At 44.4% G+C, this 27505-nt stretch overlaps 1 protein-coding gene across 1 annotated transcript in view; it reads left to right on the top strand.

The window, feature by feature from the left end:
- The window catches only part of GALNT17 (polypeptide N-acetylgalactosaminyltransferase 17), a 204170-nt gene that overhangs the window by 28680 nt on the left and 147985 nt on the right, over positions 1-27505 (top strand). Inside the window, exon 2 of the mRNA XM_062012568.1 lies at positions 22048-22231. Within this exon, the coding sequence (XP_061868552.1) occupies positions 22048-22231 (184 nt within the window). The remainder of the gene's footprint in view (positions 1-22047; positions 22232-27505) is intronic.

Here is a 27505-nt window from a genome sequence, read left to right as displayed (position 1 = left end):
GCAATCCCACGGGTGAGTCTCGATCATGATTTGTAGCATCCTCTGCCAGCAGCTGAAGCTTGACTATCTTTATACTAAATGCCCAGAACATTTTGAAGCATTTAGGAATGGGTTTTGTCTTTCTTTTCAGGAGGGAAATCTGCTTATCATGGAGCATACATAGCATTTGAGCTATGTTCCTTCCTTGTTGGGATGGAGAGGAGGAGGCAAGTGGTTGCTGTCAGTCTGGCTGTCAGTTGAGCATTCGGTTACAGTGTGTGCATTGGGACAGACAGGCAGAGTGGCTGCTGAAAGGCTTCAGCTGGTCCTATTAACTTGCATACTAACTTCTCCCAGGAGTTTACACAGCTCTCTCTACCCTTCTTCTCTGCTTAATGGCATCACATCTTTATCCTGTGGAGGGGAGGATTTTTCAAACCTGCAGGAGAAGATGGTGCTGAATGATGACTATTGTGTTATATCTCTGCACTTTGATTCCTGGCTTGCCAGGCAAATGCTCTCTCCAATGTTTCAGCCATGGGCATCTTTTGCCTGGTTCCCTGTGCCCTGTGAGCCTTCTCAGCTTTTGTTTTATGATTATCTCCTCCTGGAGATCTCCAACCAGGGCTATGTGTTGGTAGCCAGCCCTAACTGAAGGGGGGACCCTTGTGTGAGGAAAGCATCGTGATGGGGATGCCAGCTCCTCTCTGGAGCTGAATTTGGGGTAAAGCTTTGGAATAAGGAACTACATTAACACTTGTGCATTGTTTAGGGCTTGGGGAGCAGAGGACGTGCACAGAGCAAGGCTTGTGCCTGTCACTGGTTTCCCCAGATGGGACTGTGGCTGGATTAGGGTGTTGCACTCAGCATTTCAATCCTGTCTGGGCTGTCTGAAGTTTGGAAATGCTGAATAGTGGCTTGTGTATGGGCACAGATGACATGCACGTTGATGCCCAGGGTTCATTCAGGACTCTGTGTGCCTGGAGAGTGGATCTGTGTGTGCTGTGACTGAGCAGCAGCAAAGCCTGTAGCCAGCATTCTGTGGCTCAGCAGGTTAGTGGTGTCAGGACGCCTGGCACGTCCCACCTCCTGATTTGTTGTGCTGTTGTTGATGCTAATGTTACACTGTTTGCATTAACATAATTACATTAACATACACAAAATATTTATGTTAAAGTCATTGCAGAGAAAAATCACTTTCACCTCCTTATCCTCACATCCTCACATTGCCCAGTCTTTCTTCATTATGTGCCTTTTAATCTTCACTTAGGTTCCTATTAAAAACCCCAAAGATCTTGAAAGCTCAGCTGATAAGGAGTAAGATGTAACTCATGACAGAGTAAGAAGTCATGTCAGTCTTTCAGATACATTTTCCAAAGCAAATGTTCCCAAATCCCGCTTTCTGTGTAAGGAGAAGGTTTTCAGGGGCATGGTGTTAGATGACTTCAAGAGGAATCAAAAGCATCTGTGCAGACTGAAAGCCAAATTTTATCAGAAATCAGTAAGATTTAGGCCTTTACAGAAGTTAGACTTAAACAGTTGCATGTACTTAAATTCAGTTCTTCAGTAGAGCTGCTCAGCAGTGGTTGAGATAAAGCTACATAAGTTTCTGCAGGATTGCAATTCTGGTGACCTTTGCAAAAATGAAAGCGTTTAACTTTCATCAGGGTCTTTGGAAAACTCTTCTTTCATCTCAAGACAGAGCTTGAAGAGCCTAACTTTAGGTATCTAGTACTAAAAACTTTGGCCTCTGTGCCTGAGGCATCCTTTTTTTCCCCTGGAAAGCAAGGCCATTTTACTGTACCAAGAATAAAGTTTGTAGTCATTATAATTAATAATAATAGTCTCAGATATTTTTTTTGTGTTGCTCTTTTCTACCACAGGAGGATCTTAACACATCCTAAAAGAGTTGCTTCAAGGCAGAAGCTTGTATGTCAAGTTTCACCCTGGAGCAAACTCATATTTTCAACTTGAAGGTGTAAGTTTTAGTGGAAATGCTGATGGCCTCTAACAACCCATCTCCTGCCAAAGCCAGGGATAACCCCTGAGGGGATAACCCATGATGGTCAGCGTTTGCTGTGGCATCCATCGCTCTGAGAGGAGAGATTTGATGAGTCCAGCTGCACCAGTCATGAGCTGTTGGGTCTCCTCTGTGCTGTGAAGATGCATGTCAGAAGTACCTGAGGCAGCATGTATTCTTCAGGTTTTTTGCCCTGATTTATTTAAGCATATTCATACCTACTTCTGCACCATGTTATATCTGCAGTGATGTGACAGAAACAGGGTGGTCTGTACAGAACACAGAAGCAAAAAGACAATGTGTGAGCAGCAGTCCCTGGGGAAGGTGCCTTTATTTTTTCCATCTCACCTGTGATTCCTTGTTAAAGGCCACATTGTTTTCATTTGCTCTCTGCCTTCTTAAATTAGTACTTGTTCGTTCATTTGACTCCATTACAGTTTGAGTCTTTATCTTTGTTTCTGGTTGGTCTCCTCTAGCCTCTCTGAGAGCTTTGTCTCCTTTGAGACTACCAACCTCAAAGAATTTACCCCATGCCTCAGAGTCTCACTGCTCCTGAGTTTCCTCCCCTCTCCTCTCTCTTTTCTCTGGTCAAAACCAGAAGCAGTGCAGATGCCACAAAGCACTTCCACCCAAGTGAGTGTTTTGTATGTGTAAGCATGTACTAGCCCACCTATGCCTTTGCTTTGCCCCCCTAGTCATGCCTTACATGACTCTCTTTAAAGTGCTTGCATCCACACTGAAAATGGCTCCTGGGATGGTGCTAGTCAGGATTTAGGTTTCTAAGAGCATCAGTGCAGTGCCTTCCCTCAGACTTAAATTCACTTTAAAAATCCATTACAGGTCCTATTATCAAGGGTGCTATTAAACCCCTCTAACATTCATCTCTCTGGTATATACATTAAGTGGATGATCTATTTCCAGACTAGAAGGTACTATGACACCATATATCACAAAGTTGCAGGTATTTCCATGCCAGCAATTAGAAACTTGGCTTGATTTGCAAGGATGGTAAGCACAGATAGTTTCCTTCGATGCCAGACACTGTCATGTGTCCAAGTAAACTTGGTGTGAGTATTAAGCAAAGCTGGGCTGGATTGTGTTCTCCCATGAAGAAGTTGTCAGTCCTTACTTAAAAGAGTGGGTGTCTTGTTCCAGGTACAAATGGCAGCAGGTACCAATGCCACGGGGCTGTCTTTTAGCCAAACATCAGGCATCCTCTCTTGCTTTTACAGATCTGCCCTACTGTTTATTTTGTTTTCATTGGCCCATAGAAGTGTTTTAAGACCCAGATCCACTTAAGCATCTTTAGTTTGTCAATAGCCCTGGGTTAACGACACTGATCACATACAGATTAGGCTGCCAAAAGCACTCACTGTCCCTTCAGCTCTGATTAACTGTAGTTTGGGGTGTTTGCCAATATTTGTCCTCCCAAACCCAAATGTTTGTTAGAAAATCAAGGGTGTGTCACAAAGCTTTATGCTGAGTTCAGCTCCTAGGTCAGTACAAGTGGCCAGCAGTACTGATGATCTCCCCAGGGCAGGGTGTGATGGGCTTTGTGCATCAGAGTTGGCTGGGTTTGTCAGTTGAGGGCAATTTTCAGACAGGCCTTTTAGGTTGTTGCTGGTCAGGTGTCATGGGGAGAAAAGGAGGGATTGGACTTAGAACCCCAGAGCCTGATCTCAGATCTGCCTTGTGGTCCCTGCAGTGCTAGAGCCTGGGACAGGTGACTTGATGCATACACTCATACACTGGGGAGGTGCTGGGTGAGCAGCAGCCAAAACAGTGCTGGTGCCATGGCTGTGCCATTGCAGTGAAACTGGTTGTGCAGCCTGGTGAGGAAGATGCTGTGCTGAGAGGAGATCCCTGCCCTTATTCATTACAGGGGTGGTAAATGCACCCAGGGCTGTGAGGCTCAGGCACTGCAGGAGCAGCCACGACCCTGCTGGGAGTGAGGACACAGATCTGTCTAAAGCATCTCCTTCCTTTTCTAACCCCAAGGTCCCTGATACATACCAGGAGGAAAGATTATTACTGATTAAGTTTGCTGATGGACAAACTGAGATTCTGTCTCTTTGCAGATGCCTCCTGTAACCTCAGGCAAGTCATTTGGTTCAGACTCTCACAAGTCACTTATAGTTCCAAATGTGATTTAACATGTAAGGAAATCAGTGGAAATTGGAATCTAAACACCCTTAAACCCTTATCTATAGGTGCTTGTCTGGAAAATCTCACAGGGTATGTAAATTGTGTTTCAGAGGCCTGAAATAGAGCTCTCATTCAGACAGAGGATGGAAAACTTTTGTTATGTCTTTCTGCATCACAGCTGGAAATACCCATTCTGTAAAAGAAAGGGTTAGTCAGAGGAGACACATCAGAGAATTTGACTCTTTTTGTCAACCCCTATAGCCACCAGCTAGTTCTGGGGAGCTGTATTTTAGATGCAGCATGATTCAGTGAGGCCAGGCTTTTTGCTATTTGCAGTTGAGCTCCATTCAAGGTAACAAAACACATTTGTGCTGCCTCAGTGGGAAGGAAAATCAGTTGCTTCGAGGACTTGAGCTTCTACAGTTTGCTGTGGCACATGTGAGCATCATGCACCGGCATAAGATGGAGTGAAACGAGTTAAGAGCTCCCAGGATGACAAAGTTGCTGATGTACATTGGTTTTGAAACGTGCAGCTTGTGCTGTGAATGAGGCTGGAGAGTGCAACAGGTCATGATGCGCTTCAGCAGTCTGATGGGGCAATGACATGGGAGAGAACTGGGGCTGTAGTGATGCTGCTTGGATCTGCTCCAGCACACATGGCTCCTCGTTTCTGGAGTGTCTTTTCTTTAATCTCTGCACATTCTTCACCTTTCCTAATCGTGGCTTACTGCCTTTCAAAGGCAGGGCTCTGATAGTATTGGTGTTTCCTTTTGTAATTATGCTAATATGCTGGCATTCCACTAGCTTGATGAATTGTGTGGTCTGATTTCATCAAGGGGTGCACAGACACATTGAGATATTATAAAAAACAGCAGCTTTTCCAGGGGAAAATTCCCCCATGAACTCTTCCCTTCTGATTCCATAGAAGTATCATTTAGTTATATGGATTCTAAAGCAGAGGCTGTTCTTACCTTGCTCTTACCTATTGATGCTTTTGTTTTAAGATCTGAAATATTCTGGCCTCAAAAGACAAAATCAAGAGGTCTGCAACTACATTTATTGTCGAGGTAACATTAGAATACAAAAAAAGCCAGTGAGCTCTGGAAGGCACATGTTGAGCTTCAGCTTGGAGAGCTCTTGTCAGCATCCACCCTGGCCATGCAGCACAAGCCCTGTGTGCTTGTCTGCTCCTTTGCCAGCAAATGATGCAGAATCCAACATTAAATGCAAAGGGGAATTAATAACACTATTCTTGCCTTTGCCTGCCTTTATTTGTTCTGGATCAAATGGCTGAGTCCCAGCGCTGGCATTTCTGCACCGTCACTGGTCTGGCGTTGCAAGGGAAAGCAGAGGTGGTATTGCTGCAGTAACACCAGGCTGTAGCAACTCATCCTCCTGCCACTTAATGGTGCCACCTCAGGGTTAAAGAACAGCCTTTCTTTTGCAGTGGCTTAACCCTTGGAAACGTTCCTGAGTCAGATGCACAGAAAGATGCAAGACAACTGTGTTTTCTCCACTTGTCTTTTTATCTCTGTGGCTCACTCCTCGTCTGGCTGCCTTCAGTACTTCACTGTTACCTCAGAGGCTTTCATGTTTGTTTGGTTCCTGGAAGCACTCTTTCTGCAGCAGTTGGGGAACTGAAAATGTGTACCTTAAATTGGACTTCTTGGGGTGTGACTGATGTCATGTTAGGTGGGTGTAAGCTGGGTGTTACTGACCTGCTGGGCTGACACTGGGGAGTGGCAGTGCTCAGATAATCCCAGTGTTTCCATGAGTGGCAGCAGCTGGATGGTCACAGACTTGCCCTGGACTGTCTTTAGTCTGTGTGTGCCTGTGGACTAGTTTTTAGCCATAAGCAGACTTAGTGAGTCTCTGGCTTGAAAGTGATTTAACCAACCCCTCTGCATTTCTGTAGCAATAATACAATGTGCAGAAATGACTAGAAAATTGGATTACTTGCCTCTAACCTTGTTGTGGGTGCAGAAGGTGATTCTTTCTCTACCTTTATCTCAAATGATGGGGGATTAAAAATAACCTCAGTCCACTACAGTGCAAGACTTGAGGCTCAGCACTTGAGAAGGCTGAATGAAACCTGCAGCTCCTGGGCTGTTGGGTGGGATCCAGAGCAGTCTGCTCCTGAGTTCTGTGCAGCCCTGATGGAAATAAAGGGGCGATTAGACTGTCTTCCTTCTCAGACAGCTGCAGACAGCTCTAATGTGTTAGATAACACCGCAGTTCAGTAGCTGCATGCTAATACAAACTCATCTGTCTTCATTTACTGTTCTGCTGCTGCTGTTCTCTTTTCTCCTTCTATTAGTGTTTTGGTTAGCTGACATGACTAGTTTATCAGCTCAGTAGGACTAAGCCCAGGTATTGCCTGGTTGGGAGACATCAAGAGGGTGCTGCAGGGATTCCAGTGGTGCCAGAGCCCTGGAGTTGGCAGCACACACCAGAGTCTGATGCTGCTGCTGGTGATTGAACTTTGAGGGAGTTTTAATCTGTGGTCCTGATCCTCTGTGATGGCTAAAGAGCTTTGGGCTCTTCCAGGAATCTGGTATCAGCCCAGCTGGCTGCATTCAAATAACAGATTTTCTACCTCAACCTGAGCTCAGTGTCATTAGGGATTTATTTCCCTTCTTTGTCAATAGGATATTGGAACTGCCTGTTGTTGTCTGCTGTGGTGTACTGGAAGGAAGGTGAAATGGGCTTTATGGAGCTAGTGGGCTTCCCATGGGGTTACAGCCTCCCTCAGGCATCTTCCTCCTCTGGAGTGGGGTCTTCCCTGGCTTCAGGTGGGTCTCTGCTCCCCTGTGGCCTCCATGGCTGCAGGGGCAGGGCATCACCATGGGCTGCAGGGAACCTCTGCTCAGGGTCTGGAGCACCTCCTGCACTGACCTTGGTGTCCGCAGAGATGTTCCTTTCTCTCACTTGAGATTCTCACAAGAGATTCTCACTCTTGTGCTGTAGTTTTTAGCACCTGAGCAGCAACTTCTTCCCCTTCTCCAACGTGTCAATGGCCAGCCATGTGTCCATCCCAGAGCTCACTGGCACTATCGGACACAGGGGAAGCTTCCAGCAGCCTTTTTATAGAAGCTACTCCCTGTAGCCCCCTGCTACCAAAACCTGCCCACACAAACCCCCTGCACATGTGAATGAACATGATGGGCTTGTTTTCAGGCAGCAGTGACTACATTAGTCTGAAGATGGGGTCCAGCTTTACAAGAGAAGTGACTGATTTTCTTTTGTGGCTTTTAATTTGGATTACTTGAAAACTTTTACCAGAACCTCAGAATTTCTGCTGTTACTAATAGCAGGGACTAGGACCTAGGACTTTACTAAGTCTGGGATATCATAGCATTAGATCTCATGTATGTGTAATGATTTGCAGCTGTTTATTATTTCATTTGGTTAACACATAGACTGATGCAGAGTTCCCAAAGCCAGCCTTAACAAATGCCACAAATCTGCACAGCAGGGCTTTAGTCCTTATTTTTTTTTGACATAAAGAATAAGTTATGTTCTGCAGACAATTACAGGCATGGAACATGTGGGGGATTATGGAGTGAGGTCTGTGATTGCCCTCTATTTATTTCTGAGTTCATATGGGAAGCATTTATCTTGCTGCTTTGTGGAGAGACAATCCTGTGCAGTCTGCTGCTTGGCACAAGACACCAAGAGTCCCAAGGGGCTGCTGTGTCCCCCTGCTGCTGCAGCCCACACACAGCTATGGCTCTGGAAGATACTTAGAGTTCCATTGCCTTAGGACCTCCCTGTAAGGCAAGAGGTAAATGATGCTTGGAAATGTTGGATTTTATAGGTTTTAAGTTTGAAGAATAAAAGAAACTTGTAATTGCAAACACAAAGTCCATTCCTTATCCTGGTAGGTTACATGAGCATCTGTGATGGTGGTGCCAAGAAACAGGTACAAGCTGCTCCTCAGATCACAGAGTCACAGAATCTCAAGGGCTGGAAGGGACCTGGGAAGCTCATCCAGTGCAACCCTCCTGCCAGAGCAGCACCACCTAGAGCAGGGCACACAGGAACTCATCCAGCTGGGTTGGGATGTCCCCAGAGAAGGAGCCTCCACAGCCCATCTGGGCAGCCCCTGTCAGTGCTTCCTCACCTTCCTGCTGGTAATTTGTGATGCACTTGCCTTTCCTTCCCATCCTACATTGTGTAGCCCAGTAGTAGTCAGTGGATGGGATTTTTCTTTCCCAAATGAGATGTAGCTCTTCTCTCTAGCCTTGAGAGAGGAAGGATGTTCATTTTATAAAGCATAGGCAATTGTTTAGAAATAATCCAGTGGAGTGGCAGCCAGTGTTGGCTGGAGATGGGGGATTTGACACTGCAAGGGATAAAAGCAGATTTGGTAAAACTGTTCAGTCTAATCAATGCAATAATCCAATCCCATGCAGTTTACTAGTGTCAAATTCAGTTTAGTTTGTGGTTACCATCTCTTTTTGTTTGACACTGGCTGACAGAGTCCTCAGTCCAGGTTCACACGTACTGAGGGTGATGAAGTTGTACTGATCAACATCATCTTCCTGGAGTTCTTCAGTCACCCTAAATGTATTGCATTTATTGTTGTTGTCATTAGTTATTTATACTTAGGTAGGTTTAGGAAACCCAGTCATATATCAAGATCTCTTTGAGTTAGGCTCTGTACAAATAACCACTGAAATGACACAGTGCTTTGCAGACCTTACAGTTAATGACTAATTACTGTAATAAATCTGGGCAAAAATTGGAGACTTTGCCCTGAGACCTTTGGAGAAATTAGTAAACATGCATTGCCCTTTTTTCCTGTCAGTCCCATCCTGAGGATTTATCTCTTCTCTCTACTATACAGGAGCAGAAAAATAGCCATGCTGGGACATCAGTGTAACAAAAACTGCCCATTTATCCCTTTTTTACCCGAAGTGCCTTCTGGTGTCTGCTGCCTCCCGAGCTGAGAAGTGAGCTGGCATTGAACATCATGCAAAGGTTTCTCTTGGAGATTGCAAGGAATCTGCATGTGTTGGCAGATAGGAAGGTGAGGCTTCTTTGGAGGGTGTGGGGTGTAGCACTTGTGCCTCTTTCTTTCTTGCAAAAGACTCAGCCCTGGGATGGTTGGGTTTTGAGGTTGGTCTAGTTGAAATGAGCACATTTCTTACAGGAACACATGTATTTAATGTATGACAAATAATTTGGCCTGAAGGACATGATACTGTCCCTCTAAAGGTATCCTCTCAGGAATCTGACCTTTTTAAAGTGATTTTTTAATTGTTGTTTTTAGGAAGGTGTTTTCTAGGACTTCAAACTACCTTTCTTGCCAACCCCATAACTACTTCCAATCTGTAACTGAAACCTTGAGCAGCACAAAGATGCCTGCGGGTTTTTTTTAGTGCTCTATTTTTGCATGGCTTATTCCCCTTTCTCCATCCTCCAGCACAGATTTTTAAGCATCTGCATGCTCAAACTGCTACTTATCTGCCAGGTAACAAAATTAGGTTTGTACCTTCAAGAAGTGATGGCAGGTACAAGTACGTAACAGGGGTGATGTGGCACAGAGAAAACTTTTCCTCTGTGTGAAATGAGATACAGTAAGTCTTCATCTCCAAATGGTAGTGACCTGCAGCAAATTGGCCAGCTTTAGATAAAAAAGGAATCCATCTTAAGGACTTATTGAAATAAGGTGAAGGACTCCCATGAAGTCAGACTGCTATGAAGCCATTAGCAACTTCAGGTTCAGTAGTTCAGGTACATGTTTTAATCTGTAGTAGAAGGTATGGAGAGTAATTGCCGATAGTGCAGAGCCTTCAGGTACTGTCAGGCAGGATGCAAGCCCTGTGCCCTTCCACCCAGGGATCAGGACTTTGGTTTGTGAGGCATATAACTTACTTTTATTCATGGGGATTAATCTAATGGCTCTCTTTAAGATCCTGTGGAGCACAGCGAGGCGCTGGCAGCACAGCTGCTTCACACGTTCCTTCTGTGCTTGCTCCAGGGAAAGCTCTCACAGCCTTAGGCAGATAAACTCCACATTTCAGATTTAGAAGTTCTACAGTCTTTGTTTCAAGTCCAAGAGTGTACCTGAATTATGAGTTGATGCCAAATCAGCACTAGCTTCTGAACGTGTCCAGCTTGGTAGTTCAGGGGTCTGTGTTTTTGAGGGTGATACAGTTACATCAGTAATTTGAAAGCTGAGTAAATCTATGCAGAGGAATAAATCCAGAGCAGCCTGGCATTACAGTTAGCTTGGTTACACAGAGGAAAAGGGTTTTGGTACCTGGGGTTATCTGCTGGGAAACTGGTGTGGCAGATTCCAGGGAGAGGTGTCAATTTTAATGAAGAGAGGGATTTTATGAGTGCTATCAGCCATTAGATGCTGTAATAGCAACAAACCCCAGTATTCCCTTCTCTGATAGAAAGGAGGTGCTTCAGCCCACTGTGTCACTGGAGATATTTCTGAGGACCTTGAACACATGCAGGAGTGAAATGCCTGAGATGAGGAGTGGGTCGTGCTACAGAAAGTAGAGGAAAGGAGAAAAAGAGGGCTGGGTGGTGCAGAGGGTAGGGCTTGTGGATGGGGATCTGGGGCTGTGGTTGGGAAAGTCAGTTGACTGTGGAGATGCAAGGAGAGGACCATGAGCAGTGGGTTATCACACAGAGCCCCAGTAAAGTGGAAGCAGCGATGACAACTTGTGTGTGATGGGAAACTTTACACTGGAAAAGCAGCACTGAAAAGCAGATGCTTGCAGTACTTCAGTCTTCCACATTGCACTTTGAGAGTGTGTACTGTAAACTCCAAATTTAAACCCAAAAGAAGTGTTGGGTGAGCAGAGCTCTTGTTCTCCCCTCCTTTCCTTGCTTCCTACTCAGTATTTCTTATTCTCTTTGAATTGTAGATCCAAGTTGCTCTCAGTTGTTGTCAAAAGGTGGTATATCCTTAATAAGTAAACATGGAGAAATGAATGTAATGCTTTTGTTTTTTCTCTTGCCCTGCATCTGAAGCAGGAGCTGTGCTTGCTCATAAATAAGTAATTTCCCCAAGGAGAATGCAAACTTGAGGTGTGTGGGAGGCTTTGTCATGGCAGGCAGGAGGAAAAAAAGTGGCAGATCCTGGAGTGATGTCTTTGGGAAAGAGTGAGGGAAAAGAAACAATCCCCTTCAGTCCTCGTGTGAGTCAGGGGAAAGTGTGTCTGTGTCCTGCCAGAGGAAGGTGAACTCAGGTCCTCAGCTTTATTCTGCTGCCTTGAGCTTGCAGTGAGGTCTGGTTTTCCTGCTATAAGCATTGGCTTTGTTCTTGTTTTAAGGACTGTAAGCAACACCTTCCTTTGCTGAGAAAGAGCATCTTTTTAGGACACCTTTTCCGCTCCATTTCCAGGACCTGCTTGAGCAGTGAAGGGATGGGGCTCAGGATTTGGCAGCTCCATGTCCACTGCAGCTTCACTGTTGACTGGAAATCTGAGGAGTGAGGTATATTTTCTCTTTTGTTCTCTCGAAACACCAAACACAGCGGGACTGAGACCCTCTTGTACCGTGTACCCTGTAGTACCAAGTGTTTTACGAGAGCAACGAGGACGGTCCTGCTTCAGGTGGCTTAATATCCAAGTCATATATTTAGCTCTCTCTCAGGAGTGCTTTGAGCACTAATTATGTTTTTAAAGCACTTAGTGCCTATCATCAGAAACTCTCTGTAGAAACACAAAGTTAAATAGTCACAGATCTCTGGCCTCTCAGGAATTGTTCTGGATGCTGTACAGCATAACCATTCATAAATTTGCATTGATGGTAGTGTGCAAGCTCCAGTTCTCCTTCCTTTTGAGACTCCTGTCTGGCAAAGCATTTTAGCTTATGCTTTGCTTCAGCACTTGAATAGTTTTACCAAGTTCATTAACTCGGGTTGGGTAGTAAAGCACTTAAACAAAGCTGCCTTCACCATTTACAGACCAAGCCATACTAGAGCAATTCCAGGCTTTTATCTAAGAGCTATCTGTCGTGCTCCTGTGTTCATTACAGTAATACATATATTACATAAAACACCTTGGAGCCATTAATAGTGTGTTTACAGAATGTGGATGTGTAGGAGCAGTGGAGAACATTTCTCTCTGATGACCAAATTAGCACTTCTGTGTCTGTGCTTAGACGTTGCAAGTCATGATGTGTCACCCCTATGACCTATTTGCAAAGCACAGACAGATGGGAAGAGATTTGAAGAGCAAAAGCACTCTCTGGGGTGTCCTGCATGTCTGAGAGCAGCGAAGGCACACCAGTAAACCAACAACAAACGGGCTCCGTTGCTGAGTAAGAACAGCACTGAGCACAGCCAGATGTATTATAAAAGAAATGAAGTGCATTAAGCAAAACCCTGTAAAACAGACTTTCTTGACCTTAAAATGTAAGTAGTAAGTTCACAGCTCAGTAAAATGCAATTATCAGGAGGAAGCATGCACACACCTGCTGTAAGAGTCTCTCATTCTTCAGTTATGTTAATATAGTCATTACATGTGGGCTTCAAGATGTTTGTTCTTCTTTTGGGAAAGCCCATTGTGGGCAATGTCATCCCTTATCTAATCTGTTGGTCTTTAGGGAACAGCTTAATGAGCAGGTTTAGCAGCACCCCTGGGAGTGATAATACAGATCAAAGGGCCCCTGCAGAAAAAGCTGGAAGCGTGCTGAGGATCCCTCTGAGAAGTGGTAATTCTCAGGGTACAGTCCCACAAACCTTATGTTATCCACTGATTCCCAACTTTTGGCATGCTGTCTCGGTGATGTGGTACTCTGCTTGGGCCCATGGGTTAAAACTACCACCCATACTTGCCTCCTTTCCCCAGTCCTCAGGAGCAGGCACTAGGAAAGGAGGAGGGAGCTCCTTGGTTGTCCTCGCCAGCCTCTGTGTGGGTTTTATAGCCTGGCCAGCAGTTTGGTGACTGTCTCCTGTTCTCTTCCCTTTGCCATTCCCTGGCTCTCAGGGGCTGTATGGAGGAGATCCCTTGGACATGGGGCTGACACACTTTGTGTGCTGAACGTGTAACCTGCTATGTAACCATAAAACCCAACGTGGAGCAGCCAGCCTTGTGCTTGGTGTCTGCAGTGTGGTATTCTTTCATACCAAATGGCAATGTGTTTCCCCCTTTCCAGCAGGCTATGGAGAGAGGAAATGTTTTACCAAAAGGAACACAAGAACATGCATTAAAAGAAACCACAAACACTAACAGCTTGTTATAGAAACACGATCTGGAAATAACAGATTTCCTGGTGAAAATAAAAGTGCAAAATATTATTTTTAACCTTTGGATGAGTTTAAAAAAAAATCTTGACTTCTATTTTGGTGGATTCTCTTCTCTTGCTGTTTCCATCCTTGTTCCTGTGGCTCTGCTGTGGTTCCTGGCTGTAGCTCTGTCCCACTGCAGGTGTAACTCTGGTCCCAGTTTCTCTGGGGGCAAGATGGATTTAAGAAATCCTTGTTTCCCCAGCTTTGGCTGCATGGTCCTGTGCTGGCACTGAAGCTCAGCATCTCTTAGTGCTTCCAAGCAGGAGCTTTGCTTGGATGCAGAAGGGTTGTGATGGCAGTGGGAATGGACTGCATTACCCAAAGAAGTTCCATTTTACATTGGAGCATAAAAGCAGCATTGCAGAGTCTAAAGGTTTCTCTGACCCTGGGTTTCTGGCACGAGCTGGTAGGAGTGACTACCTAGAGAGGAATAGTTTGTAGAATGGCCCCACAAATTACTGCATCAGCAAAAATGAGAGGGGTGATGTTTTGCTGCTGAGGGCAAAAGAGTTTGGGAGCTTCTTAGACTGCCTGTGTGGAATTGAGCAATATATAATGAGCAATACAGCCTTATTATCCTTTGTGCTTTCTGATGCTTGGATAGGGTCTCAGATGAGACCTTGGTACAGGGTCATGGTTTGATTTGGAAATGACCTTTAAAGATAGTCTAGTTCCAATGGTTGCTCAAAGCCATATCCAAGCTGACCCTGAACACTTGCAGTGATGGCTCATCTCTAACTTCTCTGGACACAAGAGCTGCTCTTACTCTCTGTGCTGCTCCTGCTGTCTTCTCTGAGCTATCTTCTCACAGCACATAGGCCTGTGTCCTGCCAGACTGATTTTCAGGCAGCTCAGCTAGGAAAGCAAAATAATTTGTACTTGCTTGAATTGCAATCTACCTTCTAAAAATAAAGCTGCAGACAATTGCTTAATTCCTCACCCAAACGGGCTCATTCATGGCTGACCAGCATAAATATGCAGCATTGCTTTATCCCCAGGGCCTGTCTCATCCAAGCTCGTGTGTCCCAGGCTCTCAGGTGAGCACGTCAGGCAGTGAATATGAGACCAGTGTGGGTGCTTTGGCAGAGTCCATCAGGTGCAGCCCTGGCATGGAAGTGTTTGCTGCATCAGGACTCCATTAGGTGCCCAGAACAGTGACCTTGTTCCTTGGAATGGTGACACACCCTGAAGGGATCTGTGACATTGCTGGAGCAGTATCAGATTTTTAAGGTGAAGTCCTGCCATGGTTGATGTTGGATTGTACTGGCAGGCTATTAATACAGACTCTTCTTATGATACTTCATCAGTTTTTAGATAGCTCTACATTAACTCATAGCAGAGGTATTGCTGGACAAAGCTTTTAGTGTTGCTGTTTAACCTCATGGCTGTCAATGTGAAGAGCACCTGTGATGTTTTGCTCCTGTACAGAGTGTTCACCTCTCACAGATCATCTCATGGTAGCAGTTGTGTGCCTGGAGTCCCCCTCTTGTCCTGGAGGCTCAGCAGGTAACTCCCAGGTTCATAGCTGATAGGGGGGCAACCAGCCCTGCTAATGTGGCCCGAGTCTGCCCTTAAGGGTGGGGAAAACTGTTTTACTGTGAGGTGAGGGAGCCCTGGCCCAGGCTGCCCAGGGAGGGTGTGGAGGCTCCTGCTCAGGAGGTTTCCAACCCCACTGGACACGTTCCTGTGTGACCTGATCTAGATGGAGCTGCTTTGGCAGGGCCATTGCAGTGGATGATCTCTAAAGGTCCCTTCTAACCCCCACCATTCTGTGATTCAAGGAAAAGACAAAACAGGCCTGGAGGTGGAAGCCTGTGGAGCATTTTGCTGCAGCCACTTGTGTGATTAATGGTGGAGATAAAGGGTCCTCGAAATAAATTGAATCCATGTTGCTGATGCCAGAGTGCCTTACCAAAGAAGTGGTTTTAAGCTACACAAATCTAGTTGTGTTGATGTGACACCAAGCTGCATGTGGCAGGATGCTGTGCTGGGGCAGACTTGCTCTGCTATGCTGGGCATCTCTCTCCTATTAGGTCTCATTCCTTGTCTGGTCATGTTGGGGTAGCTTTTCCCCTTCCCTCCCCAAGCATGTTCTTTCCTTTCTGATTGCCACCAGAGTGTGGCAGTTCTTTATGATGGTTTATGCCTGTTAAACTATCAGTGAGAAGATTGCTTTAGACTGTTCTAAACACTTAATGGAAACACGTTGCTGTGTGTTGGAGGGGAATGATTGTGTGTGTATCCCGGTATGACTAAATCCTTGAAAGCAGGCCTTAGGCAGGGCTTAATCAAGTGAGCTCTCAGGAGTTCTTCAACATCTTGAACGTGGATGCAGTGTGCCTGGGGTTGACTGTCTCACTAAATGATGATTTTGACTCTGATTTTCTTTTGTGCTATACATTGTGATCTACTACTTCTTGCCTTTCCCCTCGTCTTCCCTCCAGTAAATAACACAGATATTTCCAGAATATGATGGTTCCATGTGTCAGCCAGGGACATAAATTTGTGTCATAACGTACAAGTGAGATTGCTACAATGCATCCTGTACCTTTTCTGCAAATACACTTCATCCATCCTCCCTCAGAGATCCGAGTCTGTTATCTGGAATTGCAAGTCAGCTGCTGGTGCTGCATATGTCACTCCATTGCTTGGCAACTGCTTCAAATATATCAATGCCTGGCCTGCAAAATATATATCCTTTCTTAGAACACATGTATCTTGCACCTGCTGATGTAATGATGTGGCTTACTACAGCATATTTCATCCCCAAAAGCACTATGAACTGCCTGCCTGTCACAGGAGTCCCTTTTCCCACAGCTGGTGCTTCGGCCAGGCACCAGCTGCTGAACACTGTGTGCAGTGAGGCAGGAGCCGAAGGTGGGAAGAGCCCAGAAGCCATGTGCAAAGCAGGCTGAGGGCAGCAGGGTGTAACTGGGCATCTTGAGACCAACCTTTAACAACTGTAAGCAGTTTCTGTTGTGAAAGGGAGAGCTCCCAGCAGCAGGGCATCTCCTGGGGTGGGTATGTCAGTACACACTTGGGATGAGCATTGCTCTAATGGAATTGCCAGGAATGCTTTGCATTTCTCTGGGATATAAATCAGCTTCAGTCTTGTCTCTTGTACCTGAACAAGGTATCAATGTGTGAGACTCCCATCGAAGCACTGCCTGATTTCCCTGCTGAGCTGCAAAGAGCTTTTCCTAGGCTATGATTTTCTGACTACAGCTCTGTTGCTAAGTCCTGCCTTGTCTTCAACAAGTCATTTTTAAAATGTGAAGCAGTATGGTAGATGGTACTGTCTTCAGCCTTTCAGGCAGCATAGATCTATGTCTGACCTCTTCTCCTAGACTCGGGTTTTAGAATCCACTGAGTCATTCCTCTGAACTAAACAGCCTCAACCAGTTGAAGGATTTCTGTCATTTTGTGCCTGAGGTGCATCTTGATGGTGAAATTATCATCTGGAGCCAGTGCTCAGTAGTGTAATGGCCTAAACGGGGCGAGACTGGCTTTGAAATTCTCCTGATGACTATATTCTCCTTGCACTGGGTGCTGATCCTCCCTCTGGCTCTGAAGGTAATTTCCTCATGTTTCCATTTCCATATAGATAAGAAAACTTCAATTTTGAATATGTGTCTGTATGTACATATATACATATCTATGTGTGTGAATGTGTATTTATGTTAAAGCATTTCCAACGAGACTTCAAACCCCCTGGGCTGGCTGTGCTCTCTTCTCCCATCCTCTTCATCATGTACCAGGTGGGAAGAAACCTTGGTATTGTCTGACTGTTTCCATAATGATGGAAATGTCTGACTGTTTCCACAATTGTGTTTCAGTCCTTCTTCATTTGGATGTTCATCTCATCTGTCTTTAGATCTATTTAATAATGAGGAGCTGTGCCCATCCTGGACACCCTGTTTTGTTGCTTGCATGACTGGGCTGTGGGGAAAATGGCAACAATTCTCACACAATTAGTAAGAATTACTGAATTTTACCTGCACAGGAGCATTTTTAGAAGTGAAATATGTTGGGTTAAGGTAAAATATGCACTAATGAGTTTGTTGTGTTGAGATCCCTGCTTGCCTAGCATGGACCCAGCAGCATCCCTCTGCTGCTTTCTTTGACTTTGTATTTGTCATTCAGCATGAAGCCAGAGGTTTGAAATTTTCTTGAAACCACTTTTTGCCAGTCAATCACATTCATGTTTATCTCTGTGGTAAACCAACAAATCATTTGCATGGCAAAGGACACCAAGCAGCTCTGTCAGATCCTTGCAGCTGAAGGAGAGGTTCAGTTGTGCTCACTGTAAGAGCACTATTAAATGGAAGGTGTTAGCATTGGTGCTTTAGGAGGGGGTGGTTGTCAGAAGCTTGCTGCAGCATCTCATTTTGGGCAGATATTGGCTTTTGAAATGTAGTCCTGGGAAAAAACATACCTAGCATGGATGCTGAATGAGGTTGTAAAGGGATCAGGGCAATACTGACTTTTCCACTGGACTCCAGTATTTATGGTCATTTAAAACATTTGTATTGAATCTTTTTGGTTGTTTTTTACCAATCCCTTCACTGGTACTTCTGGTTTCCTTTGCAAGAGTAGAAGGATGCTTTGGGGAGGCAGTGAGCACAAAAGAAGCTGACACAGCCAGTTGGATGATGCTCCCTAAGCAATTCCCACTGTTAGCAGTGCATGTTGCATAGGTGTAGCCTTGTGTTATTTAGCCTAATAAAAGGTCTGAGCAAGGACTGGGTAAAAAATGTATCAGAACTGCTGCAGGGACAAAAGAGAAAATCCCAGGTCTCAAGTTCCACCAAAGCTACAAAGGAAAAACGGTGCCTATTAGGCTGCCAATTACCCTTATCGTTAATGAGTCCTCCCTTTAATAGTCTGTATTTGCAGCAATCAGCAGGACAGCACTAAAAACTTCAGCACTTTCCCATAATTTCTATCATTACCTATGACATTTTGCCTATTGGTATCCATTCCAATTTCTCATAAAATCCCCTGAAAGCTAAACTGTTGTGTCCTCTCTTCCCATCTTCACTGAGAGGTCACGCAGAGGCGATATCTGCAGAGCAACACACGGCACGTATCAGGCTGTTTACCTCATGGTTTCTGCTTTTCTTTTTCCCTGAGTCAGAAATTTCTTGTTAGCCTTCAGATTTCTGGCTGAAGTGAGGCCAGAAGCTCTTGTCCCTAAGAGAGAGCTATGTGGGCTGGAAGATCCATGATGCTTAGCTTGATAAGAGCTGTACTTTTTGAAGACACTGAATTTTCTCTCTGTGCTTGCCTTATTTTTCAGTACCATTTCAGTATTAATTATTCTTCTTGGAAGATGGGGCTTCGTGTTCCTCTTTCCTCTAGGAACCTTTCAGTCTGAGCTATAGGTACCCTGTGACTGCTGCAGCAGAATGACATAAACAAATATGGAAGGATGCAACTAAAAATCTGCTTCTCTAGAAATCTTTATGTTATTTCCTCCTCTTCTTTCCTCCACCCTTGTTGTTAAGAGTGAGGATTCCAGTTCCTCAGAAACGCCTTTCAGTTTCAGATCCTCTTCCCTAGCTGCCTTACTGAAACAAGTTTCCTTGGCTAAGGTTTGTGTTGGTAGGGTTAACATTTTCCTCCATCCAGGCTGACATGCAGCAAAAAGCCTTTCCAAAGCCTGCTGCCTGGGGACCCTGTTTGGCTGGGTGCTTTAGAAATGAAGACTCTGTGTCTCATCATATTGTACTTTACCAGAGATTTTCAGTGTCCTAGAGAACTCCCGTCTCCTTATGAAATGTGCTGCCAGTTTAAGGAGAGAATAATATATTTACTATAACTGTACTCAGTCTAGCAATAATTTTCCTGTAGAGATTAAATTTTTATATCATCTTGAAGGAAACCAATGCTTTGTCAGTCCCCAGGGGATCCGATGTCTGGCCGTTCCAGCAGGAGTGGCTCAGATCTTAGCAGCTCTAAGTGGTGTCTTTTTTCCCTTCTATTCCTGTAATATAAGAGCAATATACTCCTTTTGTCCTGAAGTTCAGATGTTTTAGGATATTCAGAGGGGGGCAAAAAGCTAGTTTCATTTCTAAGGTACTTGTTGGGTGAATGTGGCTTAAGGATGAGTGAAGCTCACAACTATTCAGAGCTCTGATCGACACTCAACATCTCTGATACAGTCCATTTCCATCTCATGAGCTGGCACAATTCTCTAGCAACTGAGCAGGCTTCAGGAGAGACTTTTTGGCAGTGGTTGTGGTGATTGACACTGTGTGGATTCCAGGTGCCCAGCAAAGCTGTTGTATCACTCCCCTCCTCAGCAGGACAGGGGAGAGAAAATACAGCCAAAGGTTCACAGGTCAAGATAAGGACAGGGAGAGATCACTCAGCAATTCCTGTCCTGGGCAACAGACTCAGCTTGTGGAAAATACTGTAATTTAATCAGAGTAGGACAGTCTTTCCCTGTTGACTATGAGTGCAGAGTTCTGGGAGAAATGCTGCCTTGGGTGTCTCAGTTAAACAATTATAACCTGTTGATAATAACCTTTGTTTGTGGGGTTTTAAACCTGCTTTAAACAGAGCAAGGTGCTGTGATGTTAGTGGCTCTGATACCCTGTTGAGTGGGAACTGCACATGCCACTGCCCAGTGCTAAAGGTGCTCTGTCCACAGAGCCTCTGCAGCACTAACCCAGCTCAGAAAGTTCTCGGTGCTCCTCAGCCTTTTTTATAGATGTTTGGATTCAAAGCACCAATAGCAAAAACATTGGGGAATTAAGAAAGGTGTTAAAACAAATGAAGAAAAGCAAAAGGCAACTGGTACATCCTGAGTGTACCTCCAGTTGAAGTATGAACGTGCTAGATGCCATGGAAGGACTTCATAGCTCTGTGCTACAGTCTTTCTGGCCAAGGGCAACTAGCATTGATAGAATTTCTTATGGATTTTCATGGGGAAGGCAAAGAAGAAGGAATTAAAATTAGAATGTGGCCGTTAGAGTTGTAAAACCCTCAGTTGGTAACTGAAGTTGGTAAACTGAAGAAGCTGGTTTGTCTTTCTGGTGTAACAAGAAGCATTATCTAGGGTACCTCATGGAACTCTTTGCATCTGCAGGTGCACTGTTCCTGGGTAGGAAGATCTGATTTTGATATATAAATAGACATTTTGAAAAGAATTGTCTTTCCATGAGAATTTCTGTTTTAAAATACTGGTTTAATTCTATTGAAGTCTGTGTCTGAAATGAAATTCTTTTCTCTTTGTAAACAAGTTGAACTTTGTCCCTCCAGCCATTTGGGGTTAGGAAGTTTGTGAAGGCAGAAAGCTAAACCTTACTCAGCTTTCTTGACTTGCTCCTCTGGCTGTTGCTGAGCTTAGGGATGGAAAAAGGCAGGTTGGATATTTAATCCATCTCCACGTCACAGCCAGCTGCTCCATGCAGCTGATTTGTTATTATTGTCCTCAGATAAAATCTAATCAAGCCCAGTGTGGTCAGAGAGACTCCATCAACTCTCAGCAGCTCCCTAGCAGGGAGGCCACTTTTAGAGGTTCCTTGTCAGAAGGAATAATAACAATAACAACAACAAAGCAATAACAACAACAATAATGATAATAATTTCTATTCAAGTTCTTCAAGCTGTGATTTACAGTCACAGGTAACTTTCCTACTGCCTCACAATACTGCTTCTGGAGGGAAAACGTGTTTAAATCTGTGTCCTGTAAATGGGAAGACAGAGTGTTTTTGGGAGTTGGACCATACTCATCGTGAAGCCTTTGCATAACCTCAAGGTTGTTGTCCCTTCCAAAGCATCAGTGGTGAGGACAGTCTGTTCTGCTCTCAGAATCAGAGCTCTGCCATTAAACCTAAGGGGAATACACCCTGGTGTCTTTATTAAAAAAACCCCACAAAACCAACAAAAGCTAACCCAAAAGTATCCCTCCTTTGTTGTTGTTGTTGTTTCTGGAAGAAAATATAAGTCTCTGCTAATGAAAAATATTAAACTTCCAGGTTTCTTATATAATAGATAATAACATGAGCCTGCACTTGGCTTCCCACAGTCACCATCAAATCATCAATGTCGCTCTTTTTGTGCAGCTTGTTTTGAACTTTGCCTGTTTCCTTCAGCTATGCAGATACAAATAAATAATTCCACTTGATAAAGGTCTGGGAATGCTATTCTTTAAAAAAAATGAGAAAGCTTAAAGGGGAAATTGTCTTTAAATCCACAACATTTGTATGCTGTTCACTGTTCATACTGAGCAAAAATTCATTCTGTTGGCAGTTAACCAACCTTATTTTATTCTTACTCTGTGTTCAACCTATCCTTCTCCAGGGGACATCTAACCTTATATGTAATTACCTCTCTGAGAGTGGGAAGGAGGTCTAAATAACCTTCCTAACAACTAAATAAATGCACAGATCCCTGGGACAGATTACCAGTTGGATGCTGGTGGCAGAGCAATCAGGAATAGTGTGCCCAAGCCATGGAGAGTTTCAAGACCTGAGTCATTCTTGTTCCAGCAGTGGGCTGAAGCACTTGAATGTGAAATATTTTCCGAAACAGAAAACAAAATACCCTGAATTTTTCAGGTTATTTGTGTTCTTTTGATAGCTTGGCAATAACAGTGATGAATTCTAACACTGATGGTGACTTTTTTCCTTCTCTCAAGGTCTATCCAAGTCGCTTGGTCTCATCGAAGGCTATGGTGGACGTGGTAAAGGTGGGCTTCCAGCCACCCTGTCCCCTGAGGAGGAGGAGAAAGCAAAGGGACCACATGAGAAGTATGGCTACAACTCCTACCTCAGTGAGAAAATTTCACTGGATCGTTCCATACCAGATTATCGTCCAACCAAGTAAGTAGCAGTTGCTCTGTGAAGGAGTGCAGGTGTTTATCAGCCAAGAGCCAGGAGTGATGATTGCTTTCATATTCTCATGTGATATTGTTTGCTTTTCTCTCCTTATCGTTCACAGGGCCATGCTCAGTACTGAGCAACTGATGTAGTTTAGTTGAAGCTGAGATAGTTCATAAAGGTGATTTATCAGGGGGGAAAAAAAGCTGATTTCTTCTCAGTTTTCTCTCTCTGTTTTCCTAAAGTGATGCATTATTTTGGGTGGTAGTAATGTGATCAGAAGCTCACATCTGCTTTTGTAAGCCAAAGGCTGTTCATTGACCTGTTGGCCTTTGGTGTTTGTTTATAACCCTCTAAACATGTGTAAAGACTCTCCCTTTTCCCCTCCTGTGTCAGCTCCTTCATGTAGCTGCCGATCCTGCAGCTGCCCTTGCCCCCTTCCCAGCGCTGCTCAGGGGTCTCATGATGCTCTTTAAGCAGCCCAGAGAGGTTGCTGCAAGTGTTTTAACCCTTTGCCACTGTCGTGGCAGGTGAAGGACATGAGAAAAGGCTTAAAATATCAGTTGGAAAGAGTTACAGCTTCTGAGCAGTGACACCTCTGCACAGACTGTATGACTAGCAGAGTGTTCCTCAAAACAGGGAAGGGTCAATTTGTCCAGACCTGGAGTGAAATCCCTGATAAAAATATGAGCTGAGAGAGATTTGGGTTCTGAAAGATACATGTCCATTGCTTGTGTCATTAGGGTAGTGACAAAGCCATTGCTTGGCATCCCCAAACCATGGAACATCATGCTGCAAGGGGATGCAGTTACATGTCTCCAGTGTACTGGCAAATTGTCGAGAATGTGAGAGCATGGAGGGCTTTTGTTCCTTCCTGCATGAATTTCAAGCAGCTACTCGGTTTCCAAGGCTGTCAGCCACTGCCATCAGAAATATTTGTATGAGTTTTCAAAAGACTGAAGGCCCAGCCTCCAATTCTGCTGGTCAGGTTCATCTGGACAAAATGAATTGCAGGTACAAATTGCATCTTTGGCTATATGATATGCAAATCCCACTACAATGACAAATCCTTGAAGTGAGACCTTCTCTGGCAGTTACCTGAGTCTGAGCTTCTTATTTTCATTTCTCATCCAGAGCTCTGACTTCTAGCAGAGCCAGCATTACTTTGTGCAAATTAATTTGAGAAGTAATGTGTTTTTCAGTTCTTGGAGGGCAGAAAAGCATTAATTCTGACATTTTTAGGTTTGCATTGCATTCTTTCTCAGTGCCACTATCCGTTGTTTCATGGGAGGGTGGTGGAGAGGACAGAGCAGACACAGCAATTTATTAAAAATGCATTGTTTTGGAGCTGGGATAATACTTTGTAGAGAATTTGTGGGTACTGAGCACAGCTTATAACTTAGTGTCTCTTATCCATGTGAGAACTTCAGGAGGATATTTTCATTATTGCTTTTTTGTTGTTGTTTCTTAGAGATGAGTTGAATGAGAGAAGTTGGTCTGGTTATGAAACAGGCTTGAATCTGGTGAAGGATTTGAAAAGTTTCATCTTTTTCTACTTCTGACTTCAAGACCCTTTTGCTATTTTGTACATGCCATTTGATGTCTGATTTTATGAAGAATATAAACCATTTAAGTCAAGTATCCCGGTCTCTGATTAAAATAGATTCAAGTCAAAGGAAATTAGCCTAAATGGTTTTGAAATTGCAGCATTAGTGGAGAAAAACTGTTGAAAACCCTCCAGCTGATCAGCGTTACAAAGCATTATTAGTTTTAAATATAATAATGAAGCCCTGTTTAGCTCAAGTAAAGGCTCAGTGTCTGGAATGCCAATGGGCTTGGACTGTCCTCGTGTGTTCTTTCCTTTTAATCTTCTCTTTCTATAAAGGAAAAGATTGTTGTGGTCAAGTGTCACTCTCTTGTGGTCCTGAAGTATGCTGAATCAGACCTTTAGTCTTTTTCCTGCCCACTCCTTGTAACTTTGACCAAAGTGAAGGGAAATGAGAGGAGTTTGGGGGAAGTTTGGCTTGTGTGGTGGTATTTCTGTATTTAGACTCCTTGTGCCTTGTGGTCAGCATCATTAAGGATTCAGAGATGCAGGTGTCACTGTTCAGAGCAATTGGCAGGTGCTGGCAGTGAGGCAGCATCACAGGTCCCAGCTGATAGCCGTTTGAGTCCCTGCCCAGAGGCAGCAGAACGGGGAGAGGTGAGTTTCCCTGGAGAAAGCAGTCCCTGAGATCCAGGATGGTGCTTGGGAGAAGGTAAGGCCTTTCCCAGGGCCATGAGCAGGGGCAGAGTGCCTTGCTTGTCTTGATTTGTGGCATTGTGATGTCTCACTTTGTCAATTTGGATTATCATATTCGTTTTGGTTATAAAATACAGTTAATTTGAGTTATTTTCTTAAGAGCAGAGGCTTCTCACCTAGATTGGAAGGTAGAAAGCCTATCCTTCTGTTCACCAATTGAGCAGCACTGGGCTTTGCCCTGGGCCAATTCCCAGAAGAATGCTGCTGACTGTGGGTACATGAAGTAACGTGTGTGGCACTGGTAGCACAAGGGAGCTATGCCTGCAGGACCTTAGTCTTGAGCTTAGTAATATCAATGTTTCAGATCCCAGCCTTCTGCTGAGTAGGAGAGGTTGTGTTGGGTGTGCATTGCAGTGTGCTTTTAGAGTGAATCACATCATGGCATTACATTTTGGATGACTGAGAGAGCTGCTCCTTTGGCTAAAACAAGGGAGTGCTAGAATTTTGGTGGAAGGGGCCACCATGTCCCTTATTTCATGTTTTGCTGCAGAATGGTGGCATAACAAGACAGACATAGGCAACACATTTGTATCTTGCTTGATTAGGTTTTTGGCCTTTAAGATGAGATTCCTGCATGTTCTGGAAAACAATTACTGCTTCTCAATTGGAAGTATCCCAGGTGCTGCCTGCAGACCACAGCACTTCCACACCAACCTCCAAAAATAGGAGCTGGAGAGATTTTTGCAATCTGCAAGAGCTGTGAAGGACAAGGCTGATCTGAGAGTGTTACTGTTGATCAATTCACAGCATTTTCATCGTGCCTCTGAAGGATGGGGGAGTTTCAGAAGGCATGTTGTTTTCTTTCTTGGAAGCGAAGCATGTTTATGTGGGATCCTAGGGGCTGCTAATATTTCCTGGTACTAGATTTTCTACACCTCTGTATTATTCTGTGATGAATGATTTAATGGGAACCACTCTTACATGGAGTGGGAAAATACAAATGGCTGTGTTGCATCAGCCTGCCTGTCCATCTTCCCAAGTATCTAATCTTCAGCAGTGGAATTACCAGATGCTTCAGGTTGAAGAAATAATATTAAGGAAAACTATGAAATAATCTGCCCATCTGGTACATTCTGTCTCCTCTCTTCTCTCTTTTTAATCCTATCTAATAGAAATGTGGAGTTCTCATTATCTTTTTAAAAGTCTGCTCCTTTCTGGAATCCTGCTAAGCTCTGATTCAGTCGTGGTTTATGGCCTTATAGGATTAAGGAGTAGAGTTAAGAAAAATAATACCCACAATTGTTAGAACTATTGAATCATTGGGTGATGATGACATATTCCTGCTGCTGAGAGATTCTCAGCAGCTGTTCTCATGCAGGCAAGCTTCAAGATACTGAAGTGAAGAGGAAAATCGGTGCAAGTGCTAAGCAACTTCCACAGCTTAATTTTCAGGTGTTGTGAGGCCAGGAGACCCTGCTCTTTCATCCTGCCTGCCTTGGCCTACACATGTGTCAGGCAAAGCATGGGAAGACTTTGGTGGTGTGTGAGCTTGATGTGCTTTTGTTTTCTGCAGCATGCATCTGGTAAATGGTTTGCATTTACTAGCCTGGACCGCAGGGCCTCAGAGCAGTGTCCTGGGTAGAGCTATACCATCACTGGGAAGCCATTGCCAAAGATTAAACACTTACATATCACTGCCTTGATTTTAATTTTTCCCAGTGGTGTGTTTGGGGGTTGAGTCAGAGTCATTACACTCAAGTGTCTCAAGTGGCTGAATCACCCGTTTATTTCTGTAGCTGCCTTCCTGGGGAGCCTGGGAGCAATTGGGCTTTTTAGCACCATCTGGCTTCAGCTGCTTTTATTACCAGATTCTTCTACGTAGCAGCAAGTTGAAAGTCTTTGAGACATAGTAGAAAAGACAGGGTTTTAGAGGAGAGCTTGTATTGTTCTTTGACAACTTACTTAACTTACAGGAGCTAAGTGCATTCTTGATCCTACTTTCATTTCTAGTGGTCTGTGTGTGCTTTGTGGGGGCTCTCAGTATGTACATACTGGGTGCCAGAAGACAATTTGGGGTGGAGGGAGCAGGCTGTAGCAAGAGGCACTGCTGCCTTTGGGTTCTCTTCCCACCCATGGGGAGCCTCTTACCCCGTGCCTTGGGGCTGCCTTTGGGTTTTGGCCTCCACTTGGGTTACTGGGATGTTGCAGGGCCAGAGAATTGAGTTTTGGTCTTATAATCAGAACTGAATACCTCTTTGGAAGGTCATGAATGTGGATGTGACTTAGATACATCAGGAGTGTCCAAGAGGATGGGTCTTGGAGACCTGTGATTCAGTCTCCTGCCTGTGAGACCACTGCTGCTCTCACATCTCTCCTGTGCTGAACCCAAGACATTGTCATCCCTTGCTGGATGCTGTATCTATGCTCAGGGGCTCCCCCTGCAGACTCCAAGACTGGCAGTTTTGTGCCTGTGCCCTGTGCTTGGCTCTCATGAGGCTCAGGGAGGTTTTGTGTGCTATCATATTTATATATTTCATTGTGAAGAACAAAAAATCTCTTCCACTGTAGAAATAACTAAAAAGACTTGGCTTTGCAGGTGCCTTTGTCTCAGATGCTCTTGTATCAACTTACTGAACTGAAACACTTCCTTAGCACATATTGTGACTTGGGCAGAAGGCTCCTCTGTCTGCTGCTTTATACATCTGGCATGGAATGAATTCATCTTGGTGTCTAATTTCTTCCCCAAAATAGAAGGCATAAGACCTTCATCAAGCTTAGCTTGAAGCAAAACGCTTATTTTGTCTTCTCCCTGTCCCTCCCTCCAAATGTGTTCTTTTTGGTAGACATGACTGAGATCTGCAAATATTATTGCAGCAAGTGAGAGAGTTCTTTATTGGTGGCTTTCCTCTGTTTTTTTAGTAGCTGAAACATTCCTGGAGTTGCACATTTGTGGTGTTATGCCAGTTACTTAGTCATGTCCTGCCCTTGGGTGTTTAGCCAGGCTTGATGAAATGAGTCTGAGGAGGAGGACAGTA

The sequence above is a fragment of the Colius striatus genome, chromosome 20 (assembly GCF_028858725.1).
Source record: "Colius striatus isolate bColStr4 chromosome 20, bColStr4.1.hap1, whole genome shotgun sequence".
NCBI lineage: Eukaryota > Metazoa > Chordata > Aves > Coliiformes > Coliidae > Colius > Colius striatus.
This window is presented reverse-complemented; position numbering and strand designations above follow the sequence as displayed.